The sequence below is a fragment of the Diabrotica virgifera genome, chromosome 4, assembly GCF_917563875.1.
Source record: "Diabrotica virgifera virgifera chromosome 4, PGI_DIABVI_V3a".
NCBI classification, from domain to species: domain Eukaryota; kingdom Metazoa; phylum Arthropoda; class Insecta; order Coleoptera; family Chrysomelidae; genus Diabrotica; species Diabrotica virgifera.
This window is the reverse complement of record NC_065446.1, coordinates 106,461,714-106,479,479: the sequence shown is the minus strand read 5'-3', so window position 1 is coordinate 106,479,479 and position 17,766 is coordinate 106,461,714. Positions and strand designations below refer to the sequence as shown.

The 17,766-nt window shown below is 30.7% G+C and overlaps 1 protein-coding gene across 2 annotated transcripts in view; it reads right to left on the bottom strand.

Moving 5' to 3' along the window:
• Nucleotides 1–17,379, bottom strand: part of LOC114333334 (xanthine dehydrogenase) — a 132,818-nt gene extending 115,439 nt beyond the window's left edge. Inside the window, exon 1 of one of the 2 annotated variants that reach the window (XM_050648324.1) lies at nucleotides 17,144–17,379. In XM_050648324.1, coding sequence (XP_050504281.1) covers nucleotides 17,144–17,200 — 57 coding nt within the window. In that variant the 5' untranslated portion in view covers nucleotides 17,201–17,379. The remainder of the gene's footprint in view (nucleotides 1–17,143) is intronic. The other variant, XM_050648325.1, reaches the window with a different exon arrangement.
• Between the last annotated feature and the right edge of the window lie 387 nt (nucleotides 17,380–17,766).

The window sequence follows — 17,766 nt, the reverse complement described above, 5'->3', positions numbered from 1 at the left end:
TCCCCCATCTCCCCCCCCCCCAAACCGGACGCTCAAAATGGTGTAACTTTTTACTGAACAATATTTGGATCATATAGAACAATTTGGTGTTGGAGGAAAACTTTTACTTTGGATGTCTAGGCTAGGCCTTTTTTTTGGACCAATTATACTATACTACCTCCGTAACTTTGGAATCGTTCATTTTAGAAGGATTATGTATAGGGGCATTTTTTATTTCAAATTTATTGTAGAACATTTTTGTATAAAAGGTTGTTCGTGCTAAACCTCATAGTTTTAGAAATATTGACGAAAAACGTAAAAAACTACGAATTTCCGATTTCCCCTCCCTCTCCCCCCAAACCCGACGCTCAAAAAGGTGTGACTTTTTTCTGAACATTATATGGACGATATAGAACAATTTGATGTTGGAGGATAACTTTCACTTTGGATGTCTGGGTTATGTCATTTTTTTAATCAATTCTATCATACTATTAATGATCATAGAAAAAGTTACCTATATAAATTACCTATAAAAAGTTATCTATATATAAAAAAGTACCTATATTTTAATAAATAAATTATTTTTATTAAATTATAATTTATTGAACATAATTTATTCATTAAAATGTACCTTAACTTTTTCTATGATTAATAATGATAGTATCATTACAAAAAATGGATTTTTGAGAAAATATTATTTTTTCAAAAATTGTTTAAAAAATTAGACTGTTTATTAATTAATAAATGTCTAGATAAATTGCATATTTGTAATTTACACAAAAGTACATACAAATTAAAAGAAGAAATATCAAAATTTATTGAGTAGATCCCAAGATATAGAAAATGGTAGTAGTTTTAAGTTGCTTTTTTAGTTTTTGAACTCCTGCATTTTTCGGCTCCCACCAGGTAGCTGACAACTGTTTTAATTGTTTACCTATAGGATGAAAATCTACATGTTTCCTGCCTAAAGTTCGCGTTCGTTTTTTAGTTATTAACAATTTAGTGCAATCAACGCAGAAGCTCCCCCTTCACTTATTATGACTAATCCATTTGAACTACATTTTTAAAAATTCGAGAAAAATATCATGTTTCCGAATACCTATGTAAGAAGATGTTTTGTAAATGTTTATAAACTAGTATTTTTTACTATACTAGATAATTTTTTATCTTTTCTTAATACATTTTGATAGGATCACTTTTCTACTTTCATTTGGCATACGCAGAATTGTCCTCTCTTCATTATTTTCTGTCATTTGTTATTGCAAAACAAAGGTCTCTGGGATAAACAAATAGAATACCTAACTTTTAAATTAATTAATGGATCGGTCTCAAATTTTGGGAGTTTGTTATGTAACCAACTATGAGTAAAGCGTATACCCAACTATGAGTAAAGCGAAACACTACAGTTCTAAGTTAGTTTTAGGAAAAGTTATTAATAAATAACGATTTTCAGTTATTTTGCAGTTTACGAAGCAACAAATTAACTTTTTGACTTTCAAAAATCGTCATTGTAAAGGTTTTTCAATGTTCTAAAAAAATAAATTTTGTAATTTTATGTCAACTAATTAGCTTTTTAATTGAGTGCAAAAAATGGAAAAAATCGCATTGACTGCACCAAATTGTTAATAATTAAAAAACACGATCTCTAGGCAGGAAACATGATGGTTTTCATCCTATAGGTCAAGTCCACAATAACTAAAAAAGTAGTCGGCTACCTTGATATTAATTTCATTGTCCCGAAAATGGTCTATTTCTTGCTTATTTCCCTGGCTGGAGCATTATATCAGTGCGACGACACGAATGTTATCTCCTTGTAATAATACAGTTTGAAAATCCCAACTCTAACTCGATTTCCTACTGGTAATCTTTAGTTTCTGCAATATGTGCAATATTGATGTTTTCAGTCAATTCACCGTGTTTGCGGAGCTTCCGTTTTTTTTGGATGAATAGTGTTAGGTTTAAGATAACAGAATGCTATGTTTGTTTTATTTTTGATATGAATGCAATTTCTTTTATTTAGAAACGAACGCCCACGTCTATTTCATTGATGGATGAATGATGAATTTACATATTTGTTATTCGATTTTATTTTTTAAATACAAATATTTTTTTGTACAGAATTTTTGCCGCCCCAGGGGCGTCATTTGATAGGGTTAGGGGAGGCAGTTGCCCCCTCCCCTGAAACTGAAAATGACTGAAATTTACAAAAAATACTTTCAGTTTTCATTATTACATCATATAATATAATGTATTGTATATTATATAATGCTTACCCCCCCCCAATCAAAATTTCAAGCCCCTGTGTCGCCCTCTCACAATTTGCCGCCCTAGGCAGCTGCCTATATTGCCTAATGGATAAAGCAGCCCTGCGCATCGCTCATTTGAATCTCAATCTTTTTAGGTTTGTCCATTCTTCCTCATTTATGGCTCTATATCTCATTATTCCTCTGATTCCTAGTCTCCATTCTAATTCTGGTCTTCCTCTTGTTCTTCTATTCCATGGAACAAAGTTTAAAGCCTATTTTAGCCATCATTCATCTTTCATCATGATTTTGTGCTCGGCGATGAAACAAATATTACAAGAAAAGCTGACAAAGATAATCGATACAACATTAGCAGAATCTCAAAGTGGCTTTAGAAAAGGAAGAAGTGTGTAAGATCACATCTTCACTATTAAACAGATCATTGAGAAAACGAACCTCAGAAGAGAAAATGCATATTTTGAGTTTATCGACTTACAAAAAGCATTTGATGTTGTTTCTCGGCAAAAAGTATGGTCGCTAAGGAAGAATATCTAATGATTATATAAAAATACGACGAACTGTGTTATAACCAGAAACCTCAAGTCAGAACTTAGAGGACCATAAATAATGTATTGGAGTTAAAGCATGGAGAATGGTTGCTAGACATAGGGTTGAATGGAGGATTGTTCTATAGAAGGCTTTGGGTTATCTCGTGATGTGATGCCACTGATGACTAAAGAGGCATCTCCGCAGAAAAGCCTCTTGGATGCTCCCTTTCCCAGGGCAACCAAGATCAAAAAAAAGTAAAGCCTCCTTAACGTTATGTCTGCTGTTTGGGGTGGTAGCTTGGTGGTCTCCACGAGGCGTGACCTTTTGGTTTTGCGGTCATGAGAACACCTTACTCCGGGAACCTCAAGTCTCCTACATATACTAAAATCACAATAATCATGCACTAGAAATAAACAAACCAAGACAGTTGAATGTTACGAAGAGTACTCCGAAATCATGATATAGTATTTTTACTACAAAAACGTTATTACGTAGGTCAAAATTTTTGACGTAAGAGAACTGTCAAAACATTAGAATGTGACTTTTCATTATTGCCATGATTATTATAAACATGGCAATAATGAAAAGTCACATTCTAATGTTTCGACAGTTCTCTTACGTCAAAAATTTTGACCTACGTAATAACGTTTTTGTAGTAAAAATACTATATACGTTATAAATCCCAAATTATTATTACAAAATGTATACATTGTAAATCATGATTCGTGAGCGCTCCTCGTAACATTCAACATGTCTTGGTTTGTTTATTTCTAATGCATCTTTATTGTGATTTTAGTAAAGAACTGGGATTTACTTTGTTGCTAGTGTATATTTGTATGTGGTATGTGGATATCTAAACTCATCATACATTTCTTGTACTTTCTAGAAATATTCTTAATCAGTTCACTATTCAAAAAAGTGATTAGTTTGGAAGAAGCACTTCTGTTTACACTTATCTTTATCTTGGATCTACTTAAATAAATTAATTTAATTTAAATTTATCAGGTGTTTTTAAAAAAAATTGTTTCAATATTAGTAGTTACTTCATAAATGATTAGATAATTTTGCGTACCATAATAACCATTTTGCGTAAACAATATAAAATTAATTTTGACATATTTTTATCTCAGCTGTATACTTTTGTATACTTTATACTTATATATTTAGCCAAATACTTTATAAATCAGTTTTTAAATGATATCAAAACACACGGATTTTTTTTTAAAGCAAGGCTTTTGCCGTTAGAATAATTCTTCCAATGTTTAAATCCATTTATTATGGTAGATAAACTATTGAGGTGAATCAAAACACAGGTCAAATTGAGCAGTAGGTGTATAGTCCAGAGTAATAAGGATTTTCTAGGGAGTCTCAAAGATTCAGGTAGCTGACTACTTTTTTAGCTATTGTAGACCTATAGGAAGAAAACCTACCTGTTTCCTGCCTAGAGTTCGCGTCCGTTTTTTAATTATTAACAATTTAGTGCAAAAATCGCGATTTTTTCGATTTTTTGCTTTCCATTCAAAAGCTAAATAGTTGACATAAAATTACAAAATCCAGTTTTTTAGAACATTGAAAAACCTTCAAAATGCCGATTTTTTAAAGTTAAAAAGTTAATTTGTTGCCACGCAAACTGCGAAATAAGTGAAAATCATTATTTTTTAATAACTTTTACTAAAACTACCTTAGAACTTTAGTGTTTCACCCAAAGTTGGGTATTGGCGTACTTAACAAAGCTTCAAAATTTGATACCGATCCATTAATTAGTTTAAGAGTTATTCTATTTGTTTTCCCAGAGACCTTTATTTTGCAATAAGATAAGACAGAAAATAATGAAGATAGGGCAATTCTGAGTATGCCAAATGAAAATAGAAGAGTTATAGTATCAAAATGTATTGAAAAAGATAAAAAAATAATTAATATAGTCAAAAATCCTAATGCCAAATTTTTGAAATTTTGTAGTTTATTAACATTTACAATAACTTTAAAAATGTTGTCCGTAGAAACAATATTTTTATATATTCGAAAAGATAGTATTTTAACACGAATTTTCAAATAAAAAAATATAGCCCGGAATACGAATTAAAAAAATAACGATCAAAATATATTCAGTAGATCCCGAGATATAGAAAATGATAGTAGTTTTATGTTGCCTTTTTTAGTTTTTGAACTCGTGCAGTTGTTGGCTCACAGCTCCCCCTTCACTTACCACGACTAGTCACCAATACCAATTGAACTACATTTTTAAAAATTCGTATAAAATACCAGCTTTTCTAATATGTAAAATGATTTTTTCTACGGACAATATTTTTAAAGTTATTCTAAATATTTATAAACTACAAAATTTCAAAAATTTGGCATTAGGACTTTTGACTATATTAGATAATTTTTTATCTTTTTTTAGTAAATTTTGATAGCATCAGTTTTCTACTCTCATTTGGCATACGCACAATTGCCCTCTCTTTATTATTTTCTGTCTTATGTTATTGCAAAATAAAGGTCTCTGGGATAAACAATTAGAATAACTCTTAAACTAATAATTAATGGATCGATCTCAAATTTTAAGGGTTTGTTAAGTACCCCAATACCCAACTTTGGGTGAAACACTAAAGTTCTAAGGTAGTTTAAGTAAAAGTTATTAACAAATAACGATTTTCATTTATTTTGCAGTTTGCGTAGCAACAAATTTACTTTTTAAATTTCAAAAATCGGCATTTTGAAGGTTTTTTAATGTTCTAAAAAATTAAATTTTGTACTTTTATATCAACTATTTAGCTTTTGAATGGGGTGCAAAAAATCGAAAAAATCGCGATTTTTTCACTAAATTGTTAATAATTAAAAAACGGACGCGAACTCTAGGCAGGAAACATGTAGGTTTTCTTCCTATAGGTCTACAATAACTAAAAAAGTATTCAGTTACCTGGATCTTTGAGTGTCCCGAACATGGTCTATTTCTAGCTTATTACCCTGGAGTAATAAACTGGTTTGCATCGAAGAATGAAGAAAATATGTTTGAATCGTCAGGCAATGTTAATATGTATAATTTTTCGGCACTGCGTATTCCTGTCCAATCACGAATGTTATTGGGTCATGATATCTTCTTCCTTCCAATTATTCTGCGGCCCTCGATTTAATCTTTCATGATAAACGTAAGAATTCTGTACCGGCCTCCTCTAAGCACATACCCTAGATATGAAATTCTTCTTATCTTAATAGTTCTCAGTAACTTTCAAACAGCATTTGCTCTATTTAACACAGCTTCGTTGTCACTCATCTTCGCATCACTGTCCAGTAGTGTCCAGGGTATTCCATTCTTCGATGCAATCTCATCTCAAACGCTTCTAGGCGACCGATCCTCCACCCTTCAGAGTCCAGGCCTGGGTACCATGTAACAACACTGACCAAACATAGCATTTGATAGTACCTTGACGTAATTTCAGGTTTAAGCTGTAGCCACAGAAGAATGATTTCGTTTACAGAAATGTTGTGCGAGCTACTTCAATTCTGCATTTGATCCCGTTACTTGGGTCTAGTTGGTCGGTAATATAGCATTCCAGATAATTAAAGTGAGTAACTCTCTTAACGTTTTGTTGATTTATCTATTAGAAGCATTCATTTTTAGACTTATTTCTCTTGCTCTCGTGTTTACGCAATTCAATTACTCTTGCTGAAGACCGTCGTATACAATAACAGTGTCGTCAGCATATCTAAGATATTGATCGGTTCACCATTAATTTTCACTTCAAATTCAAGTATATAATAAACAACAGCGGGGATATAATGCATCCCTGTCTGACGATTCTTTGAAGGTAACATTGGTTAATCTGCCATCGACCATTGTTATGTTATGGGTTGCCAGTGTCTTTGCCTAAATATTACTTAACCAGTCCATTGTAATTCGCTTACATTAATAGCTGACAACTAAGCGTTTGGCCTCCTGAAGAAGATTTTCAATTTTATCAGAAGCATAAAGGCTCCTAATGTCCCATTTTATCTTAAGGTGGATTTTGCTATTTTGAAGAATACAACATCGTCTACATGATAAAAAAGCTCTAAGAATAATTTGTGAATACCAAACAACGGAGAATACAGAAATAAAATAGCTTAACATAGACGAAGGTAAACAAATTAAAGGAACAGGCAAGTACAAGTATTTAGGTTTTATATTATCAAACAAATGAACAACGGAAAAATATATAAAAAATAGACTAGGACCAACAAGAGACTGCATAAGAAAATTGAACCCGGTACTGTGAGATAAGAATATCAGCATAAAAACAAAAAGAAGAATATATAGTACCATGACATGAAGTATCCTCACTTATGGGTGTGAAAATTGGACAATAAATAAAATCAAAAACAAAATAAGAGCATTAGAGATGGAATTCCTAAGGAGAAGCCGCAGAGTAACAAGAAGAGATAGAATTAATAACATAGAGATTAAAAGAAGATTGGGGTTGATCTTAGATATAATAGACTACATCCAACAGAAGAGATTAACGTGTTACGGACATATCAGAAGAGCAGACCAAAATCGTTGGATAAATAGAATAACAGAGTGGAGCCCAACAGGAAGAAGGAAAAGAGGCAGACCCCGAAGATCCTTGAGAGATGAACTGGATGAAGCAATAGAGAGAAAAAATCTACAGGAAGGGTACTGGCAAAAGAAAGAACTGGAGAGAACGGTAGAGTAAAGGAATACAGTGAAAACTCTGGAAATTCTTAGTACCTACATTTATATAGAATAATTTGTAAGCTGGGGTTTGAAAATTAATTGTGATAAAACGCAATACATGGTCACTGGACATACCGCAGAAGACCTGGAGATAAATAAAACTAAATAAAACAAACAAATGAATATAAATACTCAGAGACGTGGGTAACAAATAAAATAAAGAAAAACAGAATAAACGCAATGGAAATTATATTTTGGGGAAGAAGCTGCAGATTAACACTTAAAGGAGACACTAAATGGCGAAATATAAAAACGAAGATTACTCTGGAATGGACTTCGTTGAAGAAGATATTATAATGAGACAAGAAGAATATGACAATTGGGATGTGGTAAATGGCAAACCAGATATTATGCTGGGTACAGCTACAAGTAAGTAGGTAAGTTACCAATTACGTTTTTGTGTTCCGAATAAAAGAGATGTTAATGAAATTAATAGTTTGTGCTGTGTATTTCAAGAACGGAGGTTCAAAATTATGGAATATATTTATTTTTTCAAAAATAAGCCTCTTTTGAGAAAAATTCCGAGACAGGTCTATTTTTATGTTTAAATTATGATATAATATATATTTCATAACAGTGGGCCCGTCATCCATTTGGGTGTGATGACGTAATCGATGATTTTTTTAAATAAGGATAGGGGTCATGTGGTAGCCCATTTGAAAGGTAATTCTCTATTAAGTAATATAAACATTACCATCAATATTTATACATGGTGGTCAAAAAAATAATTTTTGAATTAAATTAATTGACGCAAAAAGAAGAATTTATGTAATTTATTTAACTCAAAATATATTTTACTTCTGTCAGAAAACAGAAAAAAATGTTTATTTGATAAATAAACATTGCTTTTCGCTTAAATTAAATGTTCAACGTGCCAAGAGGCAAGAGGGTGGCTGTGTGCGAATAGCACAATGTTTATTTATCAAATAAATATTTTTTTTCTATTTTCTGACAGCAGTAAAATATATTTTGAGTTAAATAAATTACATACATTCTTCTTTTTGCGTCAATTAATTTAATTCAAAAAATATATTTTTGGTCATCCTGTATAAATAATGATATTAATATTTATATTACTAAATAGAGAATTGAATAAGAATACAAATGAGCTGCAACACGCCCCCTATTCCTATTTATAAAAATCATTGATTACGCTATCGCGTCCAAATGGATGATGTCACTATATGTCAACAAATAAATTGGGCTCTGTACCGCCATTCTTTATTATATTACGCATATGTGGGCCAAATATCTCGACAAAATGTTCAAAATTAGAGCAGCAATCTTGGAACGCGTTTATTGCTACCTGTTGATCGCTACTGTTTGCTCTTAAACCAGGAAATACAGGATCATATTGAAAAAATACAAGGGGTGTCCATGGGTTTGTCAAAAACGATACAATTCGATTTAATAGATTGTCTTGGTGATTACCTATATAAAAATAGAATTTCAAGAGAAATTAATAAAGCTGGCTAGCGGTCGGTAGCTACTGACATAAACGAAAATTCATAGTGAACTTTAACAATCCGTTTTGTTAATACAATTGGTTAGGTAACATAAATATTTTTGGGGATTTTTGATATTATTAGCGAGAATAGATCTGTTGATGCTCTATGTGGATTAATTACAAACGTTCTTGAGCCATATGATTACAAAAATAAATTGATTGTTCAATGTTACGATGGTGCAAGTGTAATGGTCGGCTCTTTAAATGGATTGCAATCAAAAATTAAAGTAGATGCTTCAAAAGCTTTTATTACACTTTGTTGCACTCATAGAAGACGGTTCAAAATGTTTTAGAAATTGTGGATATTTTTTGCAACAGTTACATCAATTCCTGATTTTATAAATCATTCGGCGAAAAGAACATTTATTCTGAATTCAATTCCGAAGTATTCCAACAAAATGTGAAACAAGATTGGCTTAAAAGTCCAAAAATGGTAAATGTTAATTTAAAATGGAATTACTTAATTTCAGTTTTCAATCAAATTTTCGAAGACAAAAATTCGGGAGCCGAATCTATAAATAGTACTCGAGGATATTAGCAAAGTTAAAAAAAGTTTAGTTTGCTTTCCTTCTTTGCCTTTATAACGAAATAATTATTTAATATAACTGACATAATATTGTCCAACATTTGACAATAACCTAAATATAAATTTGTGTCAAAAAGAAACAGGTAGATATAGCTTTGGGAAAAATAAGGCAACTTCGCAACAAATTAGGCTTTTAATATTTTATTTTCTGTGGCTGAAACAAGGGTATCAGAATTTAACTTAAATTCACCTAAAAGAATGAATGAGTCGTCCAATGTGGACCAGACTACAAAATAAAAAGCTTCATATTTTGAAATTATAGATAATATATTATTATGCAACTAGAAGTTCGATTTACATATTTAAAAGATTTACACTGTTTTAGCCCTGCAAATTCTTCACAATTTCAAAATTTTTCAAATGGTATCATTTTCCACATATGTAATTTGATAAATAGTTTAATAACACAATATCCTGGATTATGTGATAAACAAAAATTAATTAATGGATGAATAAGATGAACAATTTTTTACTTTACTTTAGATGTTGAATTAATTGAAATATTTTCTAAAGAATACAAATTTTATTTTTGTTTTAATTGGTACTATACCCGCAACTTCAATTTCCGTTGAACGTAATCTTTTTTGTTTAAAAAAAAAATAAAAACTATTTAATAAACTCTATGTCGCAAAATCGACTGGCAGCTTTGTCTTTACTTTCGATTGAGAAGGATTTTTCTTTCCATTTTGTCTAAAACTGAACAATTTTACGACAAAACCATAAATAAATTTGCTTCTACCAAAGACAGGTGCATTAATCTAATTTATTGGGAATAATATATATTTTTGCACGATTGATAATTTTAGGCACGATGGGACCCTATAACTTAAATAGTAGAACCTAAAAGAAAACGTTTGAACACTGTGCCGTCACTTTTCAGTGGCACATGCGTCGACAGTGGCGCATCAAACTTTCGACTTATGGACGGGATAAATAAATTAAAAGTTACCCTCCCTTACTAACAGAATTATTTTTTTTTATTTTTTTAAGTTTTATGTGATTAACACATAGGATTCAGCGTAATTTTAACCCACCACCCCCTTCCCCCTGCCCCCACCATCAAAAACTTCATTTTTCGTTTTTATTTTTTTTGGTGGGATGCAATCAATTTTAAAATTGCAAAAAATTCACACGCATAGCTGAGGCCTTTATAAAACATGCCTATTTTTATAGACCAATAGGTAGAGTGTACATAACCTCAAAAAATTAAAAGAAATTTTTTTTTTCAAAAAAGCGTATAACTTTTTTTTCAAGAATAGCTACTGGTCTAATTTTTTCTTAATCTTGTGTGTTTTATCAAACACTATATTTTTAATTTTTTTCAGATTTTTCCGTAAGGCTCCCCACTTTCAAAAATCCGAAAAACTGTTTTTTGGGGGGTTTTGGGGGATTTTTTCTATTTTATAGACTTCATAATATATCAAATCAATTTTGTTTTTATAGGTTATCTGTAACTTGAAGTAACTGAGTCCTTTAGAATATTTAAAAATCAGAAAAACACGTTCAAACCCCCCAAAACCCCCTTAAAAAACAGTTTTTTGGATTTTTGAAGGTGACCAGCATTACAGAAACATCTGAAAAAAATTAGAAATATAGTGTTTGATAAAATACACAAGACTAAGAAAAAATTAGATCTACATTTAACCCGAAAAAAAAGTTATATACCTTTTTCCAAAAAAAATTTTTTTTTAACTTTTTGAGGTTATGTACACTTAACCTACAGGTGTATAAAAAATAGACGTGTTTTACAAAAGCCTTAACTATGCGTGTGAATTTTTTGAAACTTTAAAATTGACTGCATCCCACCAAAAAAAATAAAATCGAAAAATAAAGTTTTTGATGGTGGGGGCAGGGAGAAGGGGGTGGTGGGTTAAAATTACGATGAATCTTATATCTTAATCACATATAACTTAAAAAAATGAAAAAAATTAAATTCTGGTAATGAGGGAGGGTATTTTTTAATTTATGTATCCCGTCCATAAGTGGAAAGTTTGATGCGCCACTGTAGTCGCATGTGCCACTGAAAAGTGACCGCACAGTGCTTAAACGTTTTCTTTTAGGTTCTACTATTTAAGTTATAGGGTCCCGTCGTGCCTAAAATGATTAAGAATTTTCACCTATAGCGGCTCTTAGTCTATAAGTAATCCAACTCGACGGTAAGTACTCCAACTCGTAGTATTCACTTACCGTCGAGTTAAAAAATCTCTTAATTTTAATTTATTTTTGAAAGAATAAATAAAACTAACGAATTATTTATTAATATTGAAACTTATGGTACAATTTATTAAATTATTTAATGAAATCCCACTTGTTTGGGCTGTGGTTTCACTTATAACAGAAACTCCTGCAGAATCGCATACATTAGTAGTATCCAACATTTTTTCTCTTCAAATACGCGATCAAAGTTGAAAACTTGGAAATATCAATGCCATCATAAAGAAAAACGGTGGATTTAATCATTGAATATTCTGCCCAGAGGCTTCCAGGAGCTTTCAACTGCATATGTCTTTGAACGAAATATGCCAAGAGAGTATTTTCTTCGATTCTTAAATTCTTGCCTTTGCACCATTTTTTAAAACTTTGGTAGGTATTTTGATAACGGATTTTGGATTTTTCGGGAATAATTGCGGAACACCCTTCTTCCCAACCCCGTTCAATTTCTTCAAATTCACTTTCGCTCATATTTTAATTTATAATAATCAAAATTGTACTTAAAATTATTGACAACTAAATAAAAACTCAATTCTCCATTGTTGTTATGCACCCTAGTTACTACCTAACAACCAAAGTATCTATCTTGATAAAATGAATGAAACTAGTCAATATGACGAAAATGTTTAATTTTATAATTTATAATGGTATCAATCCTGCAAAAAAACGTTATAAGCATGTCGAACGTTAAGGGTAACCGATCTCAGACAATAATTTAATCGTTTATTTCAGAAAGGGATCGAGTGACTAATTTTGACAAAATGAGTTTTTGGTGGAATTTTTTAATTTAAACGTAAATACAGCTTTTGTTGCAGAAAGGAATCAATTGCTGCCATTGGTGTTGCCTTGGCAGCGCAGAGAAATTAGCGTTTAGTGCCGAAAGGAGCCATGCAACAACGCAACGCATGACTCCTTGCTTAAAAATTGTGTAACCACCAACTTTATTTCAGAAAGGGACCAAGTGCAAAAAAGTATTTATTTTTTTCTTAAACAAATTAAAAAGATAAATTTTTGAAAAATATAATACTTTTTGAGAAACATTAGAGGTTATTAGTGAGAATTTTTATTTTATATAATAAATAAAATTTTTGTTGAATGTAAACACCAACTTTGTTTCAGAAAGGGGCCAAGTGCAACAAATTATTTATTTTTTCCTTAAACAAATTAACAAGATAAATTTTTGAAAAATACGATACTTTTTGACAAACACTACAGGTTATTAGTGAGAATTTTTATTTTATATAAATAAAAATTTTGTTGGATGTAAACACGTTTTTATTTGTTTTTCTCAAAAGCAGGTTTTTGTGACTTGACCCCTTTCTGAAATAAACGATTCAATTGGAGTCGTCGCTCCGCTTCTCCTCCAAACAATTGTCTTCGATCGGTATAAAACCCTTACCGTTCTCCATACTTAATATACTATTAAATATTTTTTGGTAAGGCATTTTGGCTTGCTAGAAGAAAACATAAAAATACAATATCTATATTGTAGAAAATAAACGCTATTGAAGAAGAAGATAAACGCAGTGAAGGAAGGCCGTTGGACACGATGGACACATGATATCAAGCGGGTTAGTAAAAACTTCTGGGCTTCTGGAGAAGATCTGCTGGTATATCAAGAATACAAAAAATCAGAAATACAAGAATATTGGAGATAATGGATGTAAAGCATACAATAATGGACGATATAAAAACAAAGCAACTAAGATGGTTTGGCCACGTACAACGTATGGAAGAAGACAGATTAACCAAGCAAGTGCTACGATGGGCACCAAAAGGACGGCGGAAAAGAGGAAGACCTAGGAAAAGCTGGATAGAAGGAATCCATAGGGAAATCAGAGAAAGAGGCTTGAACGAAGACATGTGCTACGATCGAGAGCAATGGCGATTGGGAATCGGAAGACGTCGTAGAACGTTATGAACCGATTATATATATACATAATAATATTATATAAATATCCACCATTTCTATATTATATAAAAATTAATTTTATTAATAATAAATAAATTTAAATTATTTATTTATCATTATTTATTTATTTATATTTGCTTTTAATTTTAATTATATATTTTATTGTTAATAATAGAATTATATATAATTAAATATTTTAATAGAGAATATAATAATCTTATCCTACTAACTTAATAAATATAATTAATATTTTTCTCTTTCTGAAATGGTGGATGTGTGAATTGTTCGTAAGGGAATTTTTCCACATTCTCTATTTCATTTGTTTGATTTAGTTAGGTTTGGTCGGTAAACCAATAACTTAGATCTTTTGATCACTGAGTGTGTTTCAAAGATTTACATCTTTTGTTTTTTTGTTTTTCATATATATATATATATATATATATATATATATATATATATATATATATATACATATATATATATATATATATATATATATATATATATATATATATATATATATATATATACATATATATATATATATATGTGGAAAAAATATGATATCCACCTGAAATGGTGGATGTGTGAATTGTTCGTAAGGGGATTTTTCCACATTCTCTATTTCATTTGTTTGATTTAGTTACGTTTGGTCGGTATACCAATAACTTAGATCTTTTGATCACTGAGTGTGTTTCAAAGATTTACATCTTTTGTTTTTTTGTTTTTCAAACATATATTTTACTTATAGTAATTAGGGAATTAAAACGTGAGGCTGTCATGGTCAGATTATGCGGCGTAGATATACGCTCCTGCTATGTCTGGGTCTCGAATGTTGTTTTTTGATGGAATGTGTCTAAAGATATTCAGCCTCTCATCTTTATTGATAAGCCCAGAGAGGTTGAAGAGGGCGAAACACATTTCTAAGAACAGGTGTTTGGATCTTTGATTCTATTCAAGAAATTTTTCCCAACCTGAAATGGTGGATGTGTGAATTGTTCGTAAGGGGATTTTTCCACATTCTCTATTTCATTTGTTTGATATATATATATATATATATATATATATATATATATATATATATATATATAACAAACAAGTGGTTTATTAGGGTTGCAGTCAGAAGTTTGGCCAGGATATCAAAGAAACACTCTTTTGACTTTTTGTCTAGCTTTCGGGGTTGTTTGACCCCTTTATCAAGACTCTGTAATATAAAACAAAAATGTAAGTATTTTAAAATATTACATTGTTTTAGTACACCTACTAGTCCTTGAGATTATTAAAAAGAAGCTTGATGATGCTCAACATTTCAAATTAACACAAATATTGAAAACAAATATTTCTTATATATATATATATATATATATATATATATATATATATATATATATACAGTGGAACCTCGATAACTCGGATTAATCGGGACCGCGGCCGATCCGGGTTATGGAAAATCCGGGTTAGCCGGAGAATATGGTAAAAATTAATAAAATATGGTATACTTACAGACAAACTCCGTTAGAATTGAAATAACATGAAATATATATAAAGATGCACAGTACCTACACATCTAAATTACTAAAAACACGCAAACACAAACCTAAGCAAACGGAAGCAAACAATACAATACTGTATTCATACAGTCACAGTAATCGGAACGATGTTTTGTTATTAAGTATGTATTAAGAACAGTGAAAACTAAGACCATTGATTAAAAAAGAATTTTTTAATTAGTCTTTCTTAAACAATGCTAACACAGTTTGAAATAAAAAATAAAGGAATACTACAGACAGGTGCCTGTTGTTTCTGCCGGCTTGTGCCATGAGTCATTTTTACTATCGTATAGTTCAAATTACACAAATACACATTATCTCTCAAATATTATATTACATACATACATTTTTATTGTTAAAATGTTTATCTGATAATTAACTATTTTCATGGGAAATAAACCACAATTAAATTGAAAAAATAATTTTATTAACATTTCGACGCCCGGAACGGGTGTCATTGTCAAAATACAAAATATGTATAGAAAATCAAAATGTTTAACTGATGAAAATCGGTCCGGGTTAGACGGGTTATCGGGGGCCGACTTATCGGGGTTCCACTGTATAGTAAAAACTGCCAACAATGAGCACAAAACCGTGAAGTGTGGAAACAATAAGGGGAGACCGATGTCCAGCAGTGGACGTAAATTGGTCGAATGATATAAAGGTATATGTGTCGTCGCCTACCCGCATACTGAGGTCACGAGCCGCCACTGGAGCCAACTCTCATTATTTTTTATGAAGAAATTACTCCTTAAAGTTTACTTTAAGTTTAGTTTAGTTAGTTTAGTTTATTGGCTATTTTTAAGTAATAATTAGGGAGCGGATTTATATGCGATCAATTTTGGTGAAATATGCGCATATATATGCAGTAAAAAATTACGAAATATGCGCAAGATATGCACAAAAATTAAAAAAAATGCGCATTTCGAGAAACCACAAATTTTCTGTTCTATTCTATTCTAGGGGGTTCTTTTATAGGGGGGTGGGCAGCAATCTTATTTATTATCTTTCAAATAAAATCATTATTTTTTATATATGCAATTTATTCACATTTTTTACAAAAACTGATTCCAATAGTTACCTATTTAAAATAAAACAACAATATCACTATACATAGGTATCTTCGATTATAATTCACTACGATGTGTTTTTCCAAATTTTTTTACGAGGAAACATTTTCTTTGATCAGATAAAATATTTTTATAACTTGAAAAAATCCTTTCAACATTAACAGAAGTAATTGGGGTGTATTTAAAATAACTTGTTAAAGCCGAAAATTCTGCACCAAATCAATTTCAAAATTTCCATTAAAAATTTCGCATATCTCCTCCAAAGTTTTAAAGCCGTTTAAAGACGGGATCTGATCTAAAGCATGAATATTTCAATTTCCATTAGAAAATCGTAAAACTATGGTTAAAGGTGTAAATTCTCTTAACAATAGGGGATTTAAAAAATCACCAGAGTTATAGGTACCTACTAAATATAATAAAAGTAAATAAAATTCGGATTTTCCGGTAAACCATCCTTCGTCATTTTAACATCCTACAATCATTTTATAACAGCAGCACTATAAGTACTTTGTGTAAAGATCGGGTATTTTCTAAGAAAAAATGAAAAGGCACTGAAGGAGCCGTCTCTCTTCAGGTAGTTCTCGAATTAATAGATACGACAGCCTGTGCGGGAAAATATTTTGTGTCGAATTAAAAAATAAATTTTTTTTGGACTTTTTTGGAAAATGTTTTTAAATAGGCACAAAATATGCATTTTTCTTAAAAAATATGCAAAATTTAGTAAAGTTCCCAAATATGAGAAATATGCATGCAATATACATTTAGCATAAAATCCGCTCCCTAGTCATAATATTAAATATCTACCTTTTTTCCATTCACGTAAAACACTAAGGTACTATTTGAATCAACTTGCATCACCATGTCTTCATATAAAGCTTTTTTCAAACTCGCTCACAAAACTGTCTCACACGCTTCAACAAAAAATTAACAATAACTATATTACCGCTTAGAAATCGTTTTTATCATGCACGCGACCTTTCACAACATATACTTAATACATCAAACACGATGGAAATATTATTTGTTATCGGTTTAAATTCTCAAACTGACGCATTCTGCTAGTAATATCATAATCCTACAGTGAACCAAGGCAGCCAAGGTTTTGCTATATAGACCAGGGCGCATCTGTAAAAATATTAGTACATTTGGACGTTGAGAGGTGACTCAATTTTTTTTGCAGAAATTGCTTGAAAATAACTCAAATAATAATATTCGAGTTATCCTCCCTCTCAAAAAGGTCCGGAACATTGTTTAAATAATCAAAATGTCAAAAAATTAAGGAAAAATTCGATTTTTTCTTGGTTTTTTAATTATAACTTTAAAAGTATTCATTTTCGAGAAAAGTTGTACTAACATAAAAGTTGCGTAATTAAATTTTCTACAATATAGAATTGGTTAAAAATTTAAAAAATAGTCGCCATTGTTGC